The 26060-nt window shown below is 37.9% G+C and overlaps 1 protein-coding gene across 1 annotated transcript in view; it reads left to right on the top strand.

Annotated features, from left to right (window-relative positions):
- INSC (INSC spindle orientation adaptor protein) overlaps positions 1–26060 on the top strand; it is a 510527-nt gene that overhangs the window by 81809 nt on the left and 402658 nt on the right. The window contains exons 8-9 of the mRNA XM_083840240.1: positions 20334–20505; positions 22500–22678. Of these exons, the coding sequence (XP_083696366.1) occupies positions 20334–20505; positions 22500–22678 (351 nt within the window). The remainder of the gene's footprint in view (positions 1–20333; positions 20506–22499; positions 22679–26060) is intronic.

Here is a 26060-nt window from a genome sequence, read left to right on the forward strand (position 1 = left end):
TTCATATTTCTTAAAACAGTGAAGGTTAAATAATAATTAATGGCAGGTGATGTAGAGGCCTGTTTGTGAGTCAGTGTGTGTGTGTGTATATATATATATATATTATTTTTTTTTTTTTTTTTGCTGAGGCTTGTTTGCAGGAAACCACTTAGATCTGGCACTTTGCCTGATTTATACTAAAACTTTCATGTTTCATAAAGCATCTTCGAAAACATTTAATGAGCTGTTGGAAAAACAATCTCATCCCTTTAAGATAATCATGTTTTTGAAAAGCTAAGCATCTAACAGTATTGCTCATATATTGACTGTCTTTCTTCTGTCATTCAAGTCACAGATAACAGCTCTTTCACTGACTATTCCTTCCCTTGCCACTACTTTTTAAAGCTTTTCCTTTACCGAGGGCTGTAGAGTTTGCTCATTTGCCACTCCTGGTAATGAATGAGCAAGCTTTGTATGGATCAGGGCATCCTGATGTGCAAAATCAGCCTTGATTTTCATAGAAACTTTACTGCATGTCATATTATGGCAGGTTTCTTCCTTCAGCTTGTGTTTTGGTACTCAAAGAAAGTCCAGAGATAATCAGGACTGACTTAAGCCTGAGTTGCTATCTTGCACAAGGTGTTTAGTGTTGTTCATTAATTTGGAAGTAATCTGGAGTGTTAAAGATTGTCTCTTAGGCCTTGTTGTGGATTGCTGGTTCTGTTTAACTGCACCAGCTTTGAGACTTTGACCTGACAAGATCTTCAGCTGAGAGTAAGTCTTAGGAGGAAGGAATCCCCATCAGGACCAGCAGGTGGAAATATGAAGGCAGAAGTTCTCCCAGTTACTAAAAGCTCATCTTGTCACTTTCTTCTTGCACAGAAGCTGTGAGAAAAGGTTTCCCTACAACTCTTTCTGTATTCTTGCTGAAGAAAGAAGCAACTTCCTGTAGCAGCTGAGCTCCCAAAAGGCAAGATACGTACTTCTAACAGGCAGAGATGGGAATATAGCTGATGTGTTAACTTCAAGAGCTGTAAACAGTGATATTTGTAGAACAGAAGCTGTCTTAGTTTTACTAGTTCCTGCCCTGATGTCCTTAGTGGGTGAGATACTGGTTTTAAGTGCTGCCTCTGCCCTTCAGGACTCTCTCCTCCCACCTATTTATATGTCCATTTGTTAAATAAGAAAGCATGCATTTTCTATTCATAACTTACACTCTTAAAGGAGCCCCTCTCTGAGGGGTGAGTGGCAGCCTTAATCTGACTTAGTTTGTGGAGTTAGGTGCTCATGAGATTGAAGCTGATGTCCTATGCCATTAGAGACCTTGCCACATGAAGAAGTGCAACTTAGAGCCATGGAAGATCTGCATGTGATGGGTATTTTTGGTGAGATCATCTTCTGGCCAGTCTGTTGTTTACAAATCTTCATCTGTACTGGGTAATGCTGCAGTCTGCCACATTTACCTGCAATAAAGTTCATTTAGTGTCCTTTTATTTCTCACCAGGGTCCATGATTGCTTAATGGAATGAAAACCTAAATAAATAAATAAAGAATGAGTAAAACAGGAGACAACAATGCTGAGGCTGAAGTCTTCTGATAGCCTGAGCACTGCCCTGAAGATCTTTGAAGGCAGAATAAGACCTCTTTGGAAAGTACTTTAGTTTGCTGGGAACAGGCAGTTTCTCAAGCTCTTGGGAGATAGAAAAGAACATAAATGTTCTGGTTTCCTGGAGGTAGGACCGTATCCTTCTCCTGTTGCATTGAAGGAGGCCACGTCAGATCAACTGTTAACAGAAAGACAGGGATTTTCCAGCTTTGTTATAGCACAAATTGATTTATTAACCTGATCTTCCCATCTGTGATGTTTCCTTTACGTCCACAGGCGTATGTTTAATAGCCACATATCTATTTAAAGAGCAGGTAGATAGTTGTTTTATCTTGTTGCTGTTTTTAATGTGATTTAATATGTAGGCATAATGGGAGCAACTATGTGGGTGATAGCTATTCCTGCAGTTTGCTGTCTGCATGCTGAGAAGAGAGCTTTAGCAGGGTTGTTGTAGTAGAGGAAAATGTTGCCTCTGTTTTGATCTTCTTTTGCAGCTACTTTTATTTCCAACCCTGGTGAATCTTCTGAACTGAGCAGTTTGCCTTTCTTCTTTCTGCTATTTCTCCTTAACCTAAACCAGACACTTGTGAGTTTTTTTGGTGCAGGAACATCCAGGCTTCAGGGCACTGGGCTTGTATATTGCCTCCAGACGTGCAACACAGATCTGTTGGTACCAGTGATTTATCTGGTTGTGGGAAGAACTGAAGGTCAGGTAAATTTTCAGTCTTGCTGTTTGCTCTGTTGATTTCCCTGGTTTATTGTATAGTCTCTTTCTTTCTACCTGTTATATCTTCTTTGTCCTAGAGGAGCCTGAACTTCAACACCGCTTATATGTTCTCCATTTTTACCCACCATAATACAACCAATGTTGGCAGTCACATATGTCTCAGTTTACAGGAAAATGTCTCAGAATATGGCAGAACTCCAGAAAGCATTTTGGATTTATTTTAGAAGGCTGAGATCCTTTCAAAGACCGATGTCTATCGAAACTTCTGTATTTACCAACACCACTGACTGACTACCAGATAAGAGCATGGAGGAGTGAGAGGAAAGACTAGAAAGCTTATAAAGTAGGCTTTGTAAACACTGAGACTTTGCTTCCCCTGTCTTCAGCAACTTGAAACAATTATGGATATATCAGTTCAATCTAATGATTAGTATGAGAAAGGATTCCAGTATGGAAAGATAGCATAAAATTTCCTCATAACTGTCTTTTGCCTGTAAGAATTTTTCATGTTTAATGTAAGCTTTCAAAATCTTCCATTAAGACAGAAAATTGTCTTACTATTTGTTTATCAGAGGCCTGAGAAAAGGACATGCAGCAAAATCTGAGAGCAGGGATGCTGCGAAGCAGACAAACTAAAGGTGACTACAATGCCTGTCTAGGATTTTCAAAAGTGATTCATAACATTAAACTTTCCAGTACTTTGATTCCAGCTTAACTCACCTAAATGAAATCTGGTATCTAGCAAGTTGTTGGTATTCACCTACCATCGAATGGAAATTACATCCATTCCGTTAAACTAAAACTTAATTGTTATTAAATTCAAAGATAGGCTGATTCTGTATTTTCAGCATTACTGCCATCCTTCAGATGTGCACACAATTTGAGAAGACTCTTTAAAAGTGTTGTTAAGGTCACCTATGGATTTTGGTAATGTTTTGTGGTAGTTATGCTGTGTTAACAAAGCACTTTAGAAGGAGATAGGTGTTACTGTCCCTTCAGAGGTTAAAAAAAAAAAAAAGTTCAAAATAGGGTACTAAGTTGATTATCAGTGAGCATGGAGGAGAAGTTCCAATCAGAGGCCTAGGGATCTTATTCAAGTAGAATAAGTAAGGTTTTTGACACCGTTTCCCACAACATTCTCCTCGAGAAACTGGCTGCTCGTGGCTTGGACTGGCGTACGCTTCGTTGGGTTAAAAACTGGCTGGATGGCCGGGCCCAAAGAGTTGTGGTGAATGGAGCCAAATCCAGTTGGAGGCCGGTTACTAGTGGTGTCCCCCAGGGCTCGGTACTGGGGCCGGTCCTCTTTAATATCTTTATCGATGACCTGGATGAGGGGATCAAGTGCACCCTCAGTAAGTTTGCAGATGACACCAAGTTAGGTGCGTGTGTCGACCTGCTCGAGGGAAGGAAGGCTCTGCAGGAGGATCTGGATAGGCTGGACCGATGGGCTGAGGTCAACTGCGTGAAGTTCAACAAGGCCAAGTGCTGGGTCCTGCATCTGGGGCGTAACAACCCCAAGCAGCGCTACAGGCTGGGAGATGAGTGGCTGGAAAGCTGCCTGGCGGAGAAGGACCTGGGAGTACTGGTTGATAGTCGGCTGAATATGAGCCAGCAGTGTGCTGAGGTGGCCAAGAAGGCCAACAGCATCCTGGCTTGCATAAGAAGCAGTGTGGCCAGCAGGTCTAGGGAGGTGATTGTCCCCCTGTACTCGGCTCTGGTGAGGCCGCACCTCGAGTACTGTGTTCAGTTTTGGGCCCCTCGCTACAAGAAGGACATGGAGGTGCTCGAGAGAGTCCAGAGAAGGGCAACGAAGCTGGTGAGGGGTCTGGAGAACAAGGCTTACGAGGAGCGGCTGAGGGAGCTGGGGTTGTTTAGCCTCGAGAAGAGGAGGCTCAGGGGAGACCTTATCGCTCTCTATAGGTACCTTAAAAGAGTCTGTAGAGAGGTGGGGGTTGGTCTATTCTCCCACGTGCCTGGTGACAGGACGAGGGGGAATGGGCTAAAGTTGTGCCAGGGGAGGTTTAGGTTGGATGTTAGGAAGAACTTCTTTACTGAAAGGGTTGTTAGGCATTGGAATGGGCTGCCCAGGGACGTGGTTGAGTCGCCATCCCTGGAGGTCTTTAAAAGATGTTTAGATGTAGAGCTTAGTGATATGGTTTAGTGGAGGACTTGTTAGTGTTAGGTCAGAGGTTGGACTAGATGATCTTGGAGGTCTCTTCCAACCTAGACGATTCTGTGATAGAAGATCAGGGAAAGAATCTAAGCACTTGTGCATTTGAGCCCTTTACCTGCAGTGTTCTAGGATAAATTAAATCATCCTTGAATTTGTCTCTAAAAGGGTTATCCTATGGAATTTTAGGGACATAAAAAATGAGTGATAACTCTCTGAATACATCTTGGCAGCTTCACAAATATGAACTATGACTGACTCATGCAGTGTAATCTACGTATTGCGTTATACAACAGTGGCACCCAGTGGAGGCTGGAATTAGAGCAGGTTTTCCACTGCTGGCTGCTTGGTGAGGCTTGCCCAAATCTCTCTCTTGTTTAGTGCTAAAAGCATTGATTTTTAAGGTAGGTTTATAAGTTACCAAAGCTATGCATAACTTAAGTGTTCTCCTAAATCAAATACTCTTATCTGTCAATTGGGATTTACATGTGATATGTTTAGGTTATTTGAGCATTTATAGATCTATACAGAACAAACTCTTAATAGCTTCACTGAATGCAAAATCATGTTGTTAACAAATCCTCTTGTCTCCCAAAAGTGAAGCATTAATGTACTCAAAGTATTGCAGGTAAAATCAGTTTTTAAAGGAGAAGAATATAATTTCTTTTGGTCTGTACCTCAGTCAAAACTTTGTCTCTTTTAAAGAAGATAACTGCTAAAGTAGTTTGGCTTATTGCCCCCAGTAGTTCAATCTTGTAGAAAATACAACCTGGTGAAACTCTATGGCCCAGTTTACACCAGTGAGCACTCTCTGTTTCTGTTACACCTCTAGAGTAGCTGTAGAATGAGAAGAGGTGGGTAGTAAGAAAGGGGCCCTTTTTCCTGCTGGATAGACCTTCTGCTTTAGCCACATTACTTAAAAACCCTAGCCCTTGAGCAATATCTTGTTCAAGAGCATCCTGGGAAATGGAGCAAAAATGCCCTCTACTCCTACTGCCCTGAAAGTACAGCTTGAAAAGCAGCAGTAGAAGCTGCAAAATCTTGGAGAGAAAGTGAAGAGCAGCATGTGTGCATGGAGGTGAGGGAGAATAGAAGGAAAGCATGGCTCCTGATTCGCTCTGTCTGGGTGTTGATGCAATAGTCCAAATAATAGTAAGGTGTGTGAGAGAGGAGGGAGAAGAGGAAGGCCAGATGTGTGTCGTGTAGCTGGGAAGGGGACCATATTTTAATGTTTTAGATTCAAGCAATGCTGAATGTGGCACCGCCAAGAATAAACGTACATTGATGGTAGGCTGTCAGCAGATTAAATCCCAGTAATATGAAGTCCCTGATATGCAACAATGTGCATGGAATGTCATATTTCCGTAAAAAATATATAATATACTGTGAGGCTGGTCCACATGCTCCTCATGGGGAATGAGGCTATATGTATCATCTTCTGCCTGTTGCCTTCTTGGAATGATGTGGTTTGAATAGTTGTGGTGAAAAGGTGTCTGGGAGTAAGTGATTTGTATTGCCAAAGAGAACTTTATGAATTGGCATAATGTTCCTGTGTACTTAGCGCTGTTGAGCTCAGATTTCAGTCTCAGGTTGCGTACCTACACAGTGCCTGATATTATCAGGAAGATGATTAATGAGGAGGATGATCTGAGTTGATCTGAGTTCCTCAATTTTTCATCTTTTACTGGCTTAGTAGAGGCCAGTAAATCCTCCTTTTTTTTTTTTTTTTTTGTTCTCTCACCTTCCTTGATTTATTTTTAACATTTCATTGTAAACACTGGGTGCTTTGGCATTTTGGGTTTGTAGGAATTATTTTAAGTTTCCAAGGAAAGATTGGATGCAGGGAAGCACGTTCAAGTAATTGTTGTTTTGCAGTCAAAAATAAATTTATGAAAGAGAATGGCAAATTGTCCTAGTTTATTTACACACTTTGGAATTGTTTTCACAGGGACGAAATGCATTAGGCAGAAGAAGCAGCTTAGTAAGTGCATGCTCTGTCACTGTTAGAGTACTCTATTTTGCAAGCAAGGACCAAGACAACTTGCAAGGAAGTCACCAGGACTTACTGTTGATTAGTTTTCTATTCCGTGTAAGATACACTCTCCTAATTTGTGGAAGAATGACTACTTCTTTTAATGATAATAGGTAGCATCATTACAATGGCATTTATCCAAGCATTATGTGGAGGTAGGTAAGTAGATCTTTACTTTAGAGCACAGGGTGTGAGACTAAAATTAAATCACTCAGGAATAAAAAGCTACCTCAAATTTGTGCCTTGAACTTCACGGCTGAGAGATCCATTATGTTGTACTACCATCTAGATTGAGGAAAGAATTATAATGAAAGAGAAAGCAAATCTTAGCAGTTTAAATATGCTTAAAATTATTTTTGGAACTAGAGGCTTGATTTGATCTGAACAAAATTAATATAAGGTGTAAAGCATAAGATGTCTTTCTCTGTGACTCACTAAAGATTGCTCCCACGTCTTTTGGAAGGAGAGCCAGGTTGCATGATCCCGCTTAGGAAATTTACATGGATAAAACCAAGTTTTTCCTGACCTCCTGCTCCTGTGAAAGGAATATGTTGTATGTGTTTAAGGCTGTGACAAACTTTTTTTTCCCCTTATTCAGAAGGGGATTTTCAAGGAATTGTGCCCAGGGAACTGGCATTGATTGAATTCCCCAGCCCCTGGCACCTCTGCACTGCTGCTTCAGGTTAAGTACACTCTACACGTTTACTGGCTTTGCCATCTAAATTGTATTGCAAATGATGTTGATGTTACTCTGAGTAAGACATCTGTCTGCTGTTCCCCTTCAGTTAATCTTCCCTCACAGCAGCAAAGACTCAAGCTCCTTTAAACATGAAATAATACACTTCCATGTCATTTCTGGCACAGTTTTACCACTTCTTTGCTAGAAGGATTTCTTGCTTGTATGACCTAGTTAAAAGACTTGCCACAAAATGTTATATGGAGAAGATAAAGCACTTAGAACCTAGAGCACTGAAGAGAGCACTAGGACAAAGTCCAGTTAATCAGATGAAGACTTTCATCCCCAAAAAAGGACAGGTTATTGGGACATACTTATATAATTACAATTGATTTTTCTTGCAGATAAATAAGAAAAAAGAAAAACAAAGACGCAAAGTATGGCAGTTGCTGAAAGTGGAAAAGAAAGTTATTTTAAGTAGAGATGACTGCCTTTTTTCTTTCATTTTCCCTCTTGGTTTTTAAAGAAACCTATGAGTGCTGACTTCTAATCTTAAAAATAAGCTAGTCAGAGTAAGTCTATACTAATAAAAAGTATTTTGGTGATACTTGAGAGGGAAAAACCATGGAGAGACAGGAAAGGATGTAACAATCAAATACCTTTTCAGTAAAATGGATTACAATTTAAAATTGAATTAAGAAAGATCAGTTGCTCAAGCTTATTGAAACGTGACTGATTAGATTTTTTTTTTTTTTTTTTAAAGCAGAATGCTTTGTAGCCAACTGTTCTGAACAGAAGCATGATTATGCTTTCCTTTAAAATCCCTCAGGCTTGGCACAGGTACTGTCTTGCATTTGCCTCAGCTATTCACCTTGTTTTTTAATGGCTTCTTTATTTTAGCTCTGGTTAATGGTGCTCTTCATTAAGACAAACAAGGATCTAAGCCATAGGTGTTGATAAAAGGAATGGAAACCAGCAGTTAATCAGAAGCAAATATGTTGTTTCTGAAATTCCCTGAAAGTGTTAGAAAAGATGTCTTACAAAGCAACTTTAAAAGCACTTTAGAAAAAGACTTTGACACCCCACTCCTCGATATGTTGCTCTGCTGACATCTGAGTGCTGTAATAAAAATATGTTCTCTTTAGGGTCTAAATGTTAAATGTTGTCTAAATGTTGTACTCTAAAATTGTTAATCAGTCGTCATAACATCCAAGAATTATGTAACAGTGCCAGGAAAGATGAGCAAGGTGCATGCATGTATGAGTGGGACCCTGCTGTACTGGGACTGTGACATATCCAGTACACATCTAGTAAACTTTCTGATACTTAATAGATTTTGCAACCAATGAAATTTCATATTGTTGTGACAAATTTCTGCTCCTGTTTTTTCAGGAAGAACTGTTAGAAGGTGATGAGTGAAAGCATTTAATTAAAGTGCTTCAACCCTTATTGTTGCTGCTATCTTTGCTATAGGCATTATGGAAATTATTTTGATGTCAGACAATATGGCAATTAATGCTGTTGGTATTTGATTTTGGTATTAGGAAAAAGCATAGTCATGGACCTGTGATGCTAGGCACTGTATGTACACACACATGCACACAGTCTGTCACAAAAACTGACAATTCTATAAATATTTTGAAAATAACCCCACAATTGTTTAATGCAACAATTGTTGGCTAGGTTGTTAAACAGAGTTTTATAGCAGACACTATGAACAGAACATTTCCAGGTGTCCAGACAGTCTGAGGTTACTCGTAAATGTTAAGAGCTATAATGAAATTTTGGACAGCATATCATGTTGAACAATTTTTAGCTTGACTATCTTTTGATTCTGTGGAGATCTACCATTGACCCTGAACTTCACTAGGGAACAATCAGACTTGTTTGTCATAAGATCAACACGCCTGAAATGCAGGCAACTACTGTTCTGTGTGAAATTAAGCCTGTTGCATGCTCTTTGTGCATAAAGTGAGAGAGATGGCGGTTCTTAGCACACCAGACTCAGACCAAGACAAATTTTTGAATGATTTTTAGTAGATCACCCCTTCTTCTGAAGTAAGTTGTATGTAGAGGTAAAGAGAGAATGTATAAGAGACAGTGGCCTGGAATTTTTGTTTGGAGGCTACTAATATAGTGGTAAACAGTAACAAGATGTGCAAGATTTATTTTTGTGAATACTTGCACTTCTTCCCCCTTAGATCCTTGCTGACTTTGGCATCTCGTGTATTTTGAGTCTTGCTTTGTATAGCCTATTTGCTTCATCAGACATATTCAAAGACTAAATATCCAAAATATACTGAACTCATCTCTAGTAAAACCAGTGTAATTTACATAACACAAACTTTGTGCTGGCATTTCCCTGGCAGTTGCTATCATTGTTTGCAATGCTAGCTCAGTCTCATTGCAATGCTTTTCTCAGGAGAGGGAAGGATGTGGCCAGGGCTCTGCCTGCTGCCCAGTGAGGAAAACCATGTACCATACCTAGACACAGCTGAACTGCTGAACTGTCAGGGGTGGCTGAAAGCACTGCCAGTTCTTCCTTTTGTTCTCTGCCATATCTACAATTGAATTGTGAAAATATTTGTTTGAATATTTTATTTACAATCTGAATTATTCTAAAATAAACTCCTAAGAAAATGACATTTACTATGTAAGCCCTATTGGAAAGGGAGACTACAGTGGAAGAATGTATCAATAGAGAGTCGTGTGAGCCACGTTTTTTTGCTGTATAGCAAGGCATAGCCCCTCAAAACAGCATTTCCCCTGTACTCGGCTCTGGTGAGGCCGCACCTTGAGTACTGTGTTCAGTTTTGGGCCCCTCGCTACAAGAAGGACATGGAGGTGCTCGAGTGTGTCCAGAGAAGGACAACAAAGCTGGTGAGGGGTCTGGAGAACAAGGCTTACGAGGAGCGGCTGAGGGAGCTGGGGTTGTTCAGCCTGGAGAAGAGGAGGCTCACGGGAGACCTCATCGCTCTCTATAGGTACCTTAAAGGAGGCTGTAGAGAGGTGGGGGTTGGTCTGTTCTCCCACGTGCCTGGTGACAGGACGAGGGGGAATGGGCTAAAGTTGCACCAGGGGAAGTTTATGTTGGATATTAGGAAGATCTTCTTTACCGAAAGGTTTGTTAGGCATTGGAATAGGCTACCCGGGGAAGCGGTTGAGTCACCATCCCTGGAGGTCTTTAAAAGATTGGAGGTCTTTAAAAGATGTTTAGATGTAGAGCTTAGTGATATGGTTTAGTGGAGGACTTGTTAGTGTTAGGTCAGAGGTTGGACTAGGTGATCTTGGAGGTCTGTTCCAACCTAAATGATTCTGTGATTTTCTTCCTCCCAGACTCTTCAATCTTTAGCAGAATTTGAACTACTACTCAGAGTTTGGTATACTTTGAGCTTGGGTTATGCTCTTTGGACACAAGGGCCTATTACTTATGATTTCAGAGCGACATGTTTATCCCACTGTTTTCCAGTTGTCACACCTTTCTAATATCTCCTCTAGATATTAGAGGATGTTATCTGTGCTGCATAAATTCTTGCATAACTTGTGGACTGGCAGGTGGCAGGATGAAGCCTGATCATATGTAATTTTTAGCCCCAGTTTGGGCTTTACCCATCTGAAAGATTAGGTTGGTTTGGAATGCAAAGTCTGTTTTTATTGCTTATGTGAAGTGAGCCTTGAGTGTTATCAGGGAATTGTAATATTTAGTTGCTATAATTACTAGGTTCCTTTAATCATAACATCTCTTGTGAGTATTATTCTAAGACTAAGCAAAATGGATCATAGATTAGGGATGCTATTAAAAATAAACAAACAAAAAAACATGCATTGATTGGGTGACAGAATCAGTGCAGTATTTGGGACTTTCCTAAACAGCCTGCTTATTTTCTTAGATCTAGCTTCTTTGTTAAAATATCATAAATTGACATTTTATTTTTGCCTTAACATAATGCTTACGCTTTTTTTTCCCATCTAAAATAACTGAAGAGGATCCTCAGCTAGTGAACCTGGAATCTGCTCAGTAAGTAGATTTCAGTGAGTTCTGTCATGGTTTTCTGATGGAATAGAATAGTTCAGTTAGAAGGGACTTACTGAGGTCATCAAATCCAACTGCCTGATCGCTTCAGGGATAACCAAAAGTTAAAGCTTATTGAAGGCATTATCCAAATGCCTCTGGAACACTGAGAGGTGTGGGGCATCAACCACCTTGCTAGGAAGACTGTCTCAGTGTTTGACTGCTGTTATGGTAAAGACATTTTTCCTTATACTTAGTCTGAACTCCCCCCGATGCAGCTTTGTGTTGTTCCCATGCATCCTATCATTCCTTACCAGGGAGAGGAGATTGGCACCTTCCTCTCCATTTCCCCTTCTCAGGGAAGGATGTGAGATAAGTTTATGATAAGAATCCTGATTTGCAGATATGATTTTGAATGCAGATTGGAACTGCCCCTGTATTGAAGTACTATGTTGTAGGTACCTTTTTTAATTTTTTTTTTCTGAAATAATCTCTGTTGGAAGTATAACCAAATTTCTGGGTTTGTTCCTTCTTCAATGTGACATTCAAACACTAGCTTAGCTTTAAGTATGTGTTTTAGCCCTGATAAGGATGTTCATTTGTGTTGAGATCTAATAAGGCAGCAAACAATATTAAGTAGAAGAAAAATCAACTTTCAACTGGTAAAAAGATTCCGTTTTGTCAGCATTTTAGCATTGTCCCTATTTATTTTGGTACAGAGTCAATACAGCAACTGTATTTGACCAAAGAGCAGTACTGGGAGATGTTAATGGAGAGAAAAAACTCTGAGATAATTTTCTCTGATGGTTTGTAGTAGACCTCTGACTGCTCATAAAGAGTCCATGCAAACAGCTGATCCTGAACTTGAATTTCTTATGCTTAAAGCAATTCTGAAATTATTTTATTGCCACCATAGTCACAGAAATAAATCGGTGCTTGTAAGAGACCCAAGGAGATTTTTCTGTCAGGAGAGAAATCTTAGGATGAAATAGCTTGAGTCTTTTGCAGCCAGTAAAGTTCCATCAATTTTCAACAGATGAAAACTGTTACTTTTTTATTTATTTATTTATTTTAAATTCTTGTTCAAATAAGTGTAGCAATTTCCTCTGTTGTTATTACAACACAAATGGACTCTTACTGAGTTGCTCCCTGGAAGTTTTATAGCTAAAGTGCTGTGAGTGTTTTCATTATAAATGGCTATCATAAAGCTCTACAACTTGCTTGTAAAAATTCTCTGCCAATGAAAATCTTGCACATACAAGGTCATTTCTGGAGCTAATTTATTTAAATTAATTTATTAAAGTAATTGAACAGCAATTGTGCAGTAACAAATGTAGCAAATGATTTTTTTTAATGCTTGGTGCCTCATAGTGCTTTTCTTAAAAACAACAGTTTGAGAGAACAACACGGGTGAAGCACTAAGACCTTTTTGGCAGTTATGTGTGTTTAGACATAAAACCTTTTAATTTTGAACAAGCTGCTGTATATATTTAATACATTCTATTAAGTGTCCTGTAGTTAAGGTGTGTTTAATTAGTGTACATGTGATTCAAAAACTGTAGAAACCTTGCATTTTGTGGAGTATGGATATTTTTAAGCTAAATTGAGACCGTTGAAATGAGAAATATTTGCAGAAAAATTGTTTACATAAGGATCTGTTTCTGAATGCATTTGCAGAATCTCGTATTTAAAGTAAGAGTAAAAAGCAAACCATCATCCTGTGTTATTTCCATTGCTTATTCACTCTCTCTGACTGCTCTAATGTAATGCTCTGTTTTCTGCTGTGGTGGTTTCATTGCCACCCCCTGAGCACAGGATAGGTTTGTTTGTTTCTACCTTCATGGTACAGTGTTCTACTGACCCGTTCTAGAATTTTAATCTGATGAGAGAAGTTGTATATGAAGTTCTGGTAATAATTATTAATTATAAGCTCTTTTATCAACTTGATAGCCTATCATGTTAAGGTTTGAAAGTTTTGACTTAAACATGTCTACGTTTCTAGCAGGAAGATTGTCAGGTACTTTTTGGTAAGGTAATAAAGATGCTGTGAAGAGTTGGACTAGCTGATAATGGCTGATTTGCTGGCTGTGACCCCCATGCTGCACTTTTGGATAGAGGCACTTTCTCATTATTGTAATAGATGAAGAGGATCCTCTAAAAATGCGATATGCATGTGTTATTTTTTTCTCACGAAGAGGTGCAGTAACACTTCTTAAAAATAAAATTCATGATATCACACCAAAAACTAAGTGATACAATATAATCAAACATGTTGAAAGTGTATTCTTGTTTGTAAATGCCAGACACCAGGTGTTTGAGAATATGCCCTCATGCCATGAAGTGTCTGTGACATTATTTATTTAAAACTAGATCATCGGAGCATGTTTTTTTCAGTGAGCACATCTCATTTTCTGGAGTGCCCTGCTATGCATAACCCTGGAGCCCCTGTTTGTTTATAGGAATAGTTTTTTTATTTTTTTTATTTTTTTTCCCCCTCAGACTATGATCCCCCAGGGTAAATAAAAATGAGGGCTATGTGAAAATTACTTATATGTGGTCCTTCCCTAATTCATGCTTCAGGTCCCAGAATTTTGTACAGCATTATTATCTAACTCATGACAGTTCCTCTCATCTTGTTGCTGAGTCCTTTTTTGTGTCTGTGTGGCTTCATTTTAATGAAATTCAGACCCCAAAGTATAATATATAAAGCCTTATTCATTATTTAAAAGAAACAAACATACACTTTCTGGAATTTGTAATGCAGATATCAAGAAATTCCTACAAATAGGAATAGGTTCTTGCAACTTAAAAGAAAAGTCAGTACATCCAACCCTTCAAAATACAAGGCAAGAAAACCGAGACCTTTGACTTCTGTCATCTGTCACATAACTTGAATTGCATCTCTAACTCTGTTGTATGTGAACACAAATAGTCCTCCCGTAATCTTGTATGCTCCCGAGATTACATATAAATCATTATTGTGATGTGACAGAATAGGAGAAAGCATTTAACAAATGCTGAGTTCTACAACCATTAAAAATGTATTTGCTTTTTCAAGCCACCATAGTCATTTACGGTCAGTCGTTATCCATCTGTTTTGTCAGTGCATCCTGGCTCTATAAACACCAACAGTGGTTTAGTAGAAGGATCAGTACTACAAGTGACTTCTATATAACTGAGTGAATTCCTTCTCAGTCTCTTCTCCTTCTGTCCTTTTTAGCCACTCAGCATCTGTCCTACAGAACTGAAGGCCTGTGAGGAATATATCTGGAAAGTTGGATGTATCCTTGGGGGACTCGTATATGTTTGTAGAGGGTAGTTTGAAGCTGTGGAAGCTGTGCTTATAAGGGTGGGCGGATGTGAGCTGGTAGGCTAACAGCAGCGCAGCTCCTGGTTTCTTTTATCAACAACTTTAAAAGACTGCCTTTCCCTTCATCTAAGTCCTCAGTATTGAGGTAGTTCAAAGCCAGCTATTCCCTTATCCTTGAAACAGAGACAGGAAAGAAGTCTGGATGTCAGTCTTACTGATTTTGTCCATCCTTTCTACAGAAAGGACTTATTCATTATTACCTCTTTGACAAATCAAATCTGCAACAAGCTTAGACCCTCTCTGAGTGCCAAAGAACGTCCACTGTGAGGTGACTGTTTTTCCTAGGTTTAGAAGGAAGAAAAGGTTTATATAACATTTATCCTTTCCACTCCTATTCAACCCAGAATTCACTCATTTCATCTTGCTCTGCAGTTCATTTCCTCCTACAACATGGCTGCAGGATTTCTACTTAGGCATTGCCACCTTTAATGCAACCTTCAGGCTGAGAAGTTTAACAGTCTTTTTTGAGGTTGAGATTTTTTTTATTTAATGCACATAAAGATACTCCCCATATAGATTAGATAATCTTCACGTTGACCCTTGGTGGCTAAACACGGGGAAGAATAAATATGTCATCCATAGCATGACCACATTCTGAAGGATGGAAGTTTAAATGGGAAACTTGAGTTGAAGGTGCCACGCACCAAAGAACCCACTCATAGCAAATTTCAATACAAAGCTAAGGTAATTGCCAGCAGTTTTAAAACTACTGAGCTGGGAACCAGTCAGCCTTTATTCAGCTCTGCACTGCTGTGTAGAGCATAAAAGAATAGCTTATATTTATAAGGTGCCATGGTTCCTATACAGCAGTTGTTCCAAAAATCATGAGAGTGTTTTTTACTGGTCAGTGCTGCTTCCATGGAATTGCTGCAGCAGCCTTGATTACTTGAAATAGTATTTGTGGACATTTTAATCGCGTCACTTTACTAGTATATCATCTCACTTTAAAAATAGCTGACCAGCTCTTTAGCTGGTATAAATCAGCATATTTCTCAGCTAGTGGAGCTAAGGCAGTTTTATCTGCAGAGTATTTCACAGGGCAGGTGACCATATATGAATGGTAAGGTAGAATACTTGGTCCCTTTTCCTTGGTTTCTTTCAACATCACTTCTCGGCCTTTTGGCTAAGATCAAGTGTAGTGTTTGTTCTTATCAGTTTAATAGCTGATACGTCCTCGATGAGAGGACTTTATAGTAAATGGATTTTTGGGCTCAGTCTATTCTTTTATTTATTTTTTCGCCAGGGGAGGTTTAGGTTGGATATTAGGAAAAACTTCTTTACCGAAAGGGTTGTTAGGCATTGGAATAGGCTGCCCAGGGAAGTGGTTGAGTCACCATCCCTGGAGGTCTTTAAGAGAAGTTTAGATGTGGAGCTTAGTGACATGGTTTAGTGGAGGACTTACTAGTGTTAGGTCAGAGGTTGGACTAGGTGATCTTGGAGGTCTCTTCCAACCTAAATGATTCTGTGATTCTGTGATAAAAGTTAAATAAGAATTGTATGCCTTCTTCAGCTGCAAAATAAGTTTAAAAGAAGTTTATGTAGGATACACATCAGCCTTGATGATCAGGAATTCATTTCATGAGTAATAAGTCATCAAAATAATGGTATATGGATTCTGCTGGATGCCATTTTCAGTGGAATTGTGGAAGAGTGGAGCAACTTCATGATTCATGCAGCGGTCTGGGGAGTGAATTATATAGTGTTCAGAGAATGCTAAGCCAGGGATTCAAATAGTTTTTGAATATGATCATTTTTCCCTCCTTCCTTTCTTTTTCTCTCTCTCCTTCCTTGTCCCATAAATTCTAGTGTGTTTAGGTTGTTATCTAGCTATGCTATTTCCATTCAGACTGCTAATGTTCATCTCTCCTTTCAGTTATTCTCTTCAAGACTCAAACTGGGAGGTACTAATATACAGCATGTATGAAAGGATAAAACTAATATAATAAACACAATTTTGATCTGTTGGTGCTTGACTGTTTGGTGCAGCCTCTACTTTCAAAATTCTCCTCTTACCTTCTGAGAAGGCTGAAACAATGTTTGAAAAGTGATCCCCCAAAAATTCATCTTCTGCTGTTGGGATTTTATTTTCATGCTTGCTGTCTCATATCTGGATCTCAACATTTCCCCTCAATTCTGTCATTTTTTTCTGTTTTCCTGTAAAATTTGTTTTATAACCTGCCGGTGCTGCTTACCAGAGGCACCCAGCAGCAGGCTGGATAGGGTTATCCACAGATTTGATGATGGGGGCTGATAGACTGTGAGGCTCTCTGATCTCAACAGGATGACTTGGGACATCAATTCAGAGAACTTTAAAAAGCCTTGAGAAAATTTACCAATATGTAGAGCTCATCTGAGCATTGAGAGGACAAACAAGAATGTGGGAGAAAGTCATTGTATGAGAAAAGACCTTCAGCAGCATTTTATCCAGCTGAAGACAGGCATTATTGGAAAGAAGGGAAGAGGTCTTGGTTCTCAGAGTCAGCTGGAAAACCTGCCTTAAACCTCCTTTCAGAAAACAGAGTTAAGATGTGCATTGTGTGTAATATTTCAAGTCAGGAAATCAATAATGCAATTCATTGCAAGTTCTGTACTGCTATCTTTATTAACTGCTAGGATTTAATTCAAGCTAGTTCAACCATGTTAGCAGATGCCTAGTTTTATGTAATAGTTTTAAGAGAAAGAACAGGTATACTGAAGAAAGAGGGCTGCCCTAGAACTCATTCATTTCTGTTGTAGAGAAAATAAATGATTTCCTTTCAGAAGACTTGATCTATGCAGTAAAGTGGTCACGTACTTATTTTGCCACTTGGATGAAGTTTACGTAACAGAGCTATCCTTATAAGAATGTAAGTTCCTGGCATTTTTCCAGTTATCAATATTGAAACATTAGTGATCAAGCATTTACTGAACACCATTCCTCAAACGCAGGGTCTCCACAGCATCTTGTTGCATTCATGGAATTCATTTATTTGCTTTATCTGGCTAACTGGTTCTTTTGTATTGCCAAGGTGATGAACAGATTTGACATTTAGCTGATTACTTCACCAAAATTAAACAGAAAACAGGGCAGTCATCCAAAGTTCCTTTCAGTGTGAAAGCTAATTATAAAAATGCTTTGAGCAGCAATTTCTTTTTGGATGTTAAAGTGCTTTTATTAGATTGTTCCCCTGTCATTTTAAAATTTATTGCTGGACACTTATAAATGGGGTTGCCTGATGGAGCAGAATTATTTTATCTTCTATATTTAAGAAAAGAGCCAAAAGAGTATACAGCAAACTTTAGGCAGAATTTGTTACTAATTTACAGGATTCTGAATAGAAAGGAGGAAAACTAAATAGTGCTGGCCTTTATGGATCTTAAATATAAATTTTATCTTTATGCTGAAGAAAAACATATATCCAGTTCTATTTACAATTCAGCAACTGTCCATTTCCAAAAACAATTACTTAAAAAAAATCAAATAAGTAATTTAGAAGTTGAGTACAGACTCTGTATTTTTAGCAGCTTGTATTTCATAGTGTAGATATAAACAATCAGTGCTGATGGAAAAACCTAACCTTGTACTTGTACCTCTTTCATAAGCCATTACTGGTTCTGAAATAGCATAAAACCACTCCAAAATCATTTCGCTGAGGTCATTGAATAAGAGTTGTCCAAGTGAATTTCAACCAGTAAATTTAGGGCTGAAGAGTACTCTATCCTGTTACCAGATCTTACAAGAAGCTTCTTCTGAAGTGTGTGTGTGTGTATATATATATATTTTTTTTAATGCCTTGGAATATATTTAAAATTTTATTCTGACTGTTATTAGCATCCTTCAGACCCCAGACAAGGTGTGATATAGGGAGGTTTCAAGGTGACAAAACTGTGGAGTTTTGCATATGATATTGTCTAGCACACATTGGCTACTAAATCATCTTGTGAGGACATGTATTAATTCTTGACACTGAGATCTATTAATATACCTTGAAGCCAAGAGAATTATGTGAATCTGCTGTTTCAAACTGTAGAATTCTGCCATAACTAGGAGGAAATATTTTGCTATAGGTAGATTAATGTTGAAAGGTTGTCAAGAATAAGTTTAGTGTTGAAAATTTATTCTTCCTCTTCTTGCCAGTCCTTTCAGTTTCTGTACTAAATCCTATTTGTAATCTGCACGAAAAATAGAGATATAATTTCTTTTGTATTTCTTTATGTTCTTAGGGTTTCAATGATATAGTCTATTGCCTATTAAAAAGTGCATCCCAATAAATAATCTTCCAGAGGGTGATTTTTGCTTCCATCAATCTGAAAGCTTTTCTTGTAAAACATAGTAACTGTTGGTTCTTATCAATAATTTAATTTATGCTCATTGCAAGATAACTAATTAGGGTAACTCCACTTTCTCTATTAATAAATTACAAAAATGTGAATACGAATTTTGCTATATATGCTTTGTGGAAAAAAAATAGATAGGACTTAAGAAGCATGTTCTGAGGAAGCTTTGAATAGACAGAGAATGCAATCTGAACAACAGGCCTATGAAAGACTCTTGGTGAGTGTATAATGTGTTTGGTTTTGTTTTACAATTAAAGTATATTTCAGTGCTAAGCCTTCGTAATTTCTCTTTGTATTTATAAAATATCTAATAAACTTGTAAGACAATTACAATACTTTTTCAGAGCTTCAAATAAATAAAAAGATCGGTCTTTAAAACTGTTGCTCAGTGAAGCTTGTAGAAGCTCTGATCATTTGTAAACTGATTTAAAACTGTAACTATAAACCTATAGTTACATTAGCTTCATATAAAGATTTAGATTAGTGAATTCATGGATTTGATGCTACATGCATCTTCATGCTCTCTGTCCCCTCTTAGCACATCTACATACCTACTTGACAATATGATGAATTATTCAGCAATATGTGAAACCAGGGGAGAAACATAGTGCTGTTAATTTGAAAGTTCTTAGATTATGTCCTTGTCTACAGAGGACCTTCTTTTCCTGGGTTGATTATTAACAGATGATACATCTCTACAGTTTGAGCTATCCCATTGTCTATACTCTGTTACAGTCTTTCATTGTGTCCGTGGGTTTCCTATAATCCAGAATAAAGTGTGCATATGTGATGTATTTGCCTAAACTGCATAAGGAATTAGTTTAAAATACTATACTCTAAAAATATAAATCCATGTCCATTTTATTCATGTTTCTGTTTCTCTTCTGAATATGCAGTCCTAGTTCTAATTTGACACCTGTGGAAGCTAGCTCATCAGCTGGAGTTTGACAGATCTATCCTTCATGGTACTTTCTGACCCTGTGTTTACTTTATGACAAATTCAGTAAAATGTGGCAAAAAATCTGCCTGTGAAGAACTTACTGCACACTTAAACTTGAGTCTTACAATGGGACACACTTGAATGAATGTAAATGTGTCTTTGGCAGAGTAGCGGTTAACATTTGCTTATCAGAGTTTATTTTTGGAATAGTGCTTTACTTGAGACTTCTATCAGAAGAGACTTTTTGTTTGGCCAAAATCAGTTCAGTAGGAACGTTATGGGAGAAGGAAATGCAAGACTTTTTTTGGTCAACAAACTTTTATGTTGAACTTACTTTTATTTGCTAAATTGAAACTTATGTAATAAGTGCAACCAAGTTTAAGTCAATTTTAAAAATAAACTGAGTAGTTTAGCCACAGCCAAGAAAAGAGGACTTATACACCTATTTGGTTGCAAAAGTATTTCTTGGAGTAATTCCAATCTATACCTATTGTTTCTCCATAGGTTGATGGGATACTGTGCCTGACTGACATTCTTACTGATAACACCCATTCTGAAGCCACTCATGCAGAAGCAGCAGCAGTAATTGCACAGATCACATCTCCACATCTGACGTTCACTCAGCATCTCAGCAGCTTTCTGGAAAATATGGAAGAAATTGTAACAGCGCTTGTTAGTAAGTTCTTTATGTAATTTCTGAGTCTTTCCAGTTAAAATAACAGATTGAGGGTAGGATTCTTCCATTAGCAAGATTCTGTAAAAAGAATGTTTTCAATTTTTTCCTCACCAGATAGGAGAACTTGGTCATTTTTAACCCTGAAGCAGGACATTCTGCAGTTACTTAATATTTTTTACTCCAGTCCACATTCAAGTAAAAGTTATGCATAGCTCTAAAAAAATAATATCCATGTGAAATTCGACCATTAAAGCCACAGAAGGAACTTAGCCAAGTATCCTCCTGTCCCATGTTAGTCTCTAAAATGGAGTTTCTAATAGCTGCTAACCTTTATGGCTGTTGTGTTTTCTAAAGTTGTTCATCACTACGTCTACGTTTGTACGATACTTCAGAAGAAAAGTATAATGTAGTATAATATATAGACATTGTTATGGGAAAATAAAAGTTCCTATCTTCCTTGCCTAGGCCTCTCATCTATGGTAAAATAAGGAAAAGTTAACAGCAAGCTTTTCCTTAACCTTTTGTCAGTGAGGATACTTCAAGAAAATAAGATGAAATTTCTCATGACTTTCTAGAGAGAGGAATCTGTTATTTCTAGCACCATGCTCTAACCCTTTCAAATACTAGAGGCTTTCAATCAGGTGTTCTCTCTCTGGACATTCAGATTTTCTCAGAGCTTCATGTTAGAAACTCCAGTTTGGGTCATTTAGTTTGATTTCCCATGATCATTACATTTTACCTGGATATTCCTCTACTGAGCCCAATGGTTACAGTTAAAGTAGAGCACTTCAATTTTCATGTTTTTATTATTATTATTTAATGGATTAAGAAAAGATTGTAGTAGTGCTACTGCTTGAGGATTCTGCAGTGGCTAGGAATTATCTGAGACGTGCTCAAACATTCTTAGGCATTCCCAGAGCTAGCGCTGCAGAAGTCAAGGAAACACTTTTATCACTAATGACCAGACTGCCCAGCAATAAATACTGAAGGTTCTGCCTCGAACCTTCTCTGAATCCAGTGGGTGGAATTAACCTGTGCTGTGCCTGATTCTCCTGTAACTAGACTACTAGCGGCATCTAAACTGACTTAAGTTGTTTTTAGAGGTTATCACAATGTACCGCAGTCAAAGGAGAAACTGAATAGCCCACTGTAAGGGATTAGCAGGTGGAGAATTTCCCTGATTCTCTGTGCTCAAGTTCCACATGAATTTAGTAACATATACTCTTCTCAAGATATGTGAGCATTAAAAATAGACCGTGTGTAACTTTGGGAGAGCTTTTTCAATAATCACACACCAGTGTCCTTGTAATATTTATAGCTCAGTAATTGAATTACTGTAATATGTTTAATTTTTAAAACATGCCGAAATCTAATTGCCAGGTGATTCGGATCTTAGTTAAAATACATGTGTGCAAGGAATTAGAAGACAGTGGTGTCTTCAGCACTTCTTACTGAAGCTCAAAAATATGCAGGATGACTGCAAAGAAATAAGTTTAGAGATGTGTGTGCTTCATTCTAAAGATCAGGATATATGGCAGAATTATTCTCTTATGGTTCACCTACTGTCAGCCTTCTGCCTCCTGTGTTTCATTTTATTTATATCAAATTGCAGGTTGAACAACATTCAATGGAATGTTCTCTGTAGAATGATAAACTAGGTAGATCATCTCATTAGTTAGATGAATGCTTAGGAAACACTTGGTGGCTAGATTCATTTTTTCCATCTTTGCCTGCTTGTGGTGTCCAGAAACACAAGCATAAATAAGGGTGCCTAATGTTAATAACTTATAAAGCACCTTAAATTGCGATATACTATATTTTTGCCACAAAATGATTTTTTTTGGTCTTGAATATTATGAACTTGGTCATAATTATTCTTGGTCAGATATTAAGATTATTAATGAAAAGTGCAGATGGTTAAATGTTGCTTTGAAACGAACATGTTTCTGCAATGAAGGGATGACTTTTATTCAGCTTATTCTCTGCATTCCTAGAACTGTGCCAAGAAGCCTCATCTGGTGAAGTTTTCCTGCTGGCTTCAGCAGCTCTTGCCAATATTACTTTCTTTGATACCATGGCTTGTGAAATGCTGCTCCAGTTAAACGCAATGAAGATTCTTCTAGCAGCATGTTCAGACAAACGCATAGTGGATACTCCATATTCCCGAGATCAGGTAAGCAGTTTCTCAGCAAGATACCACGTCTGAGCACATTTGTGCAAAAGTCAGCTGGTTTCAGCTCCGTGTCTGTTTTGACATAGTCAAACCTAATTTGCTTTCTTGTCTTCCTTTTTTGGTTCTTTCTGACACATGGCTTTTTCTTTATCTGTTTATGTTGCTTATGAGAATTAAGAAAGGTGGCAGCTTTGAATGTAATTTTTCGAGAAAAAAAATAGCTAATTTATATCTTTCTAAGATACTAGGATGTATTTTTTTCCACCATGAAGATTGCCAAACACTGACACAGAACCAGAGAAGTTGCGGAATCTCTCTCATTAGAGGTATTCAATATTTGGCTGGACAAAGCTCTGAGATAATTAAGATATGAATAGAGACTGGGACCTAAATAAACAGGTTTCAGTGCTAAGAGGAATTATCTCCAAGAGCTGAATAAGGATCTGATCCTCAGCCCATTGACGTTGGTAGGCTTTGGATCACGTCCTAACTGCATGATAGATGGTTTGCAAGTTCTTCTGGCAAATGCAGATGATATACTTCTGTGTTTCCTTTTCACTTTCTCTTTCTTTTTTCTCTTTTCCTTTTTTCTTTTTCTTTTTTCTTTTTTTCTCTTTTCTTTTTTTTTTTTTTCTCCAGTAAAGAGACAGAAAATTAAAGGTCTGTGCTAATGGACAAGTAAAATCAGAAGAAATTCTTTTGCTCCTGTCAGGTACTGCCATATAAATGGTATGTTTTGGAGAAGCACTTCTTATTTGGCATCTCGGTGATGAATTTCACCTCAACAGAGTATCTGGGGGTTTCAGTAACTACTACTAAGAGATGGAGAATGCTAGTCAGTTCTGTTAACCTACTTTGGTTTATGAGACATTGTGAATACAACTAAAAGCCCAGAATTCATTCCTAAGAAGCTCATTCCCTTCCCAATTCTGGAAATGATTAATGGCAGGCTTGGGATCTGCCACAAAAAAACCCTCAGTGTACCCCTCAACAGGATGTCAGGCCATGAAAATCAAGGCACAAGAGACCATAGAAACTCATTACTGGAGAACTAGAGGGTTACCAGGGCTGCTTTAGCTTGTATTAAGAGCAGTTTTCTATCTCAGAAGCATTTATGAAAAGATGAAGTAAGTTGTAATTACCATACTTTGGTACAAACAAGGACCTCAGCTTGGCTGTTTTTTATTTCATATGCATGATTCTTCATGTTCTTTTTTTTTTTTTTTTTGTTATTCCTCCTCTACTCTAATAATTTTGATTTCCTTATTTATTTACATCCTCATCTTAGTTCTGCTGTGAGTTTGCAATTTGCTTTATGGGTAGCATAGCAAGCCCTTTCTTTGTTTGAGGAAGGCAGACATTCAGAGAAACATCTATGACTTTGTTAGGTAACAGACTAGGTAGAGGCCTTCTGCAGCTTTGCAGGTTGCAGGACATCTCATTAGCTAGAATAACAGAAAACTTCAGAATGGCTTCACTCCAAGAATTAAAATTTCATCCCCAGTAACACCTTGCATTCCTTCCTGGAATGAAAAACCAGGTCAGGAAGGTGTGATGGATTCTATGATGTGCCACAGTAAGTTTCTGAGCTGTCTCCTAGCTTCTGAGCTGTTATTTCTGCAGCAATGGGACTGTGAAATGCTACCTGTGTGTTGCTCTGTTACTGAGCACCAGTTGCTCAGGTGGAGCTTAAGTGCTGCTCGTCTTGACTTTAAGAGCTGTCAGTGTTGCTAGTCAAGCAGTTTTGATAAGGCAACAGCCTTAAGAGAATTCTTCCTTTTAAGTCCTGAACAAGTATGCATTTGAGTAGATTGTTCACCTTTCAAAAGCGTACTTGTTTTAGTGGTATATTAAAGGGCAAGTTCTGCCAATTATCATACTTTTATGGAATATTTTGCATTTTAATTTGCTGCGTGCCTAGTTGTTGCAATGGGAATAACATGGGCTTGGCTAGAGGAAAAAAAACAAACAAACAAACAAAAACCCACAGCACTACTTCAGTTTTGTTACACATTTTTAATTTAGTAATACATTCTATAGTGAACCAAGCAATATTTCCAAATACATTACTACTTTGGCATTCCTGTTGATTTAAGAAAATTTTAATTTCCTAAAATAGAATGAAGCATGCTCATTTTAAGCCAAAAATGGGAGAAAGATGGTTGATATGCAAGAAAGGAAAAATGAGTCTTGTTTCCATCTGTGCAATTTTATATCATCTTAAAGTTGCAATATGCCCTCCCATACTGCCTTTCTAAGGACAGCTCGCACTGATTAGTTATCACCCTCCATGATGGTATAAATAGATAACATTCTGCTCAGGAGCTGGATGTCAGATGAATTCTTTGTTGACTGCAGAAAGCATTTTCCTGCTTAGGCTCCTCGAATAGTAATTTGTCTTCTGACTTCTGAAAAGCTTTTGTGCACAAATAATGACAAACTTTTCCTATCTTCACTATCTGAAAACTGACTGACTTCCTCTTTCACTTCCCAGACAGTCTTAGATTAGATCAGGTAAGAAACCAAGAACTGAGGGCTGGACTTGATAAATAAGATAATCATTGTCAATTTTATAGCAGTTTGCTTTGTTTCTGTAATAAGCTGTGTTACATCAGGATTGCTTAGTTTTATAACAAAATATTTTGTATGGGAGTTGACAGATAAAGCTCTGATTTCCAGACAATTTAGTCTCTAGATTTGGGTCAAAATAGGTATGAATGTGCCACTTGTTCTTTGCTTACTGCAGCTACCTCTTTGTTTGCTGTTTTTTTTTTTTCTTTTTCTTTCTTTCTTTTTTTTTTCTCCTGGATAATGGAAAACTTTTACTTGAAAGGTGCATATTCTTTCAGAAAGCTTCATGCCTAAATTCATGCAGTATATACCTGTCTAATATATACAGTCAGATGTATTAATGGAGATGAAGCATTGTCAGAAGAAGGGTTTTAACCAAAACTCTTGTCATTCTAGGGCTCCTTTATTCTAACAATCATCTTAGACTCTACATAGAAAAATATGAAATGTATATTTGTGCACAGTATATTTATGTCTAATAATTTTTTCTCTCTACATTCCCACATGTCTCTTCAGTGTTACTAGCATTCTCACCTTACCTGTGAAGTTGTGGAGGTAAAGTCTAACAGCTTCTGATCTTCTGTTATTCAGGCAGACAAAGAATTAATGTGGAGTGAATACATCAATTTTAAAGTGGCTATTTCTAGGTCTAAAATAAGTGACTTTTTTCAAAAAAGTTTTAGGTGGAGAAAGGTTTTTAAATTGGAAGGAGAAAATGGAAATAGTTACTTTTTTTTTTTTTCCCTGCTGAATGCTTTCTGGTTTTGCTGGTGTTTGAGGGATATTGCAGGCTCTGAAGCTGAGATCTCTC

This window comes from Anser anser (assembly GCF_964211835.1).
Source record: "Anser anser genome assembly, chromosome: 5".
Lineage (NCBI taxonomy): Eukaryota > Metazoa > Chordata > Aves > Anseriformes > Anatidae > Anser > Anser anser.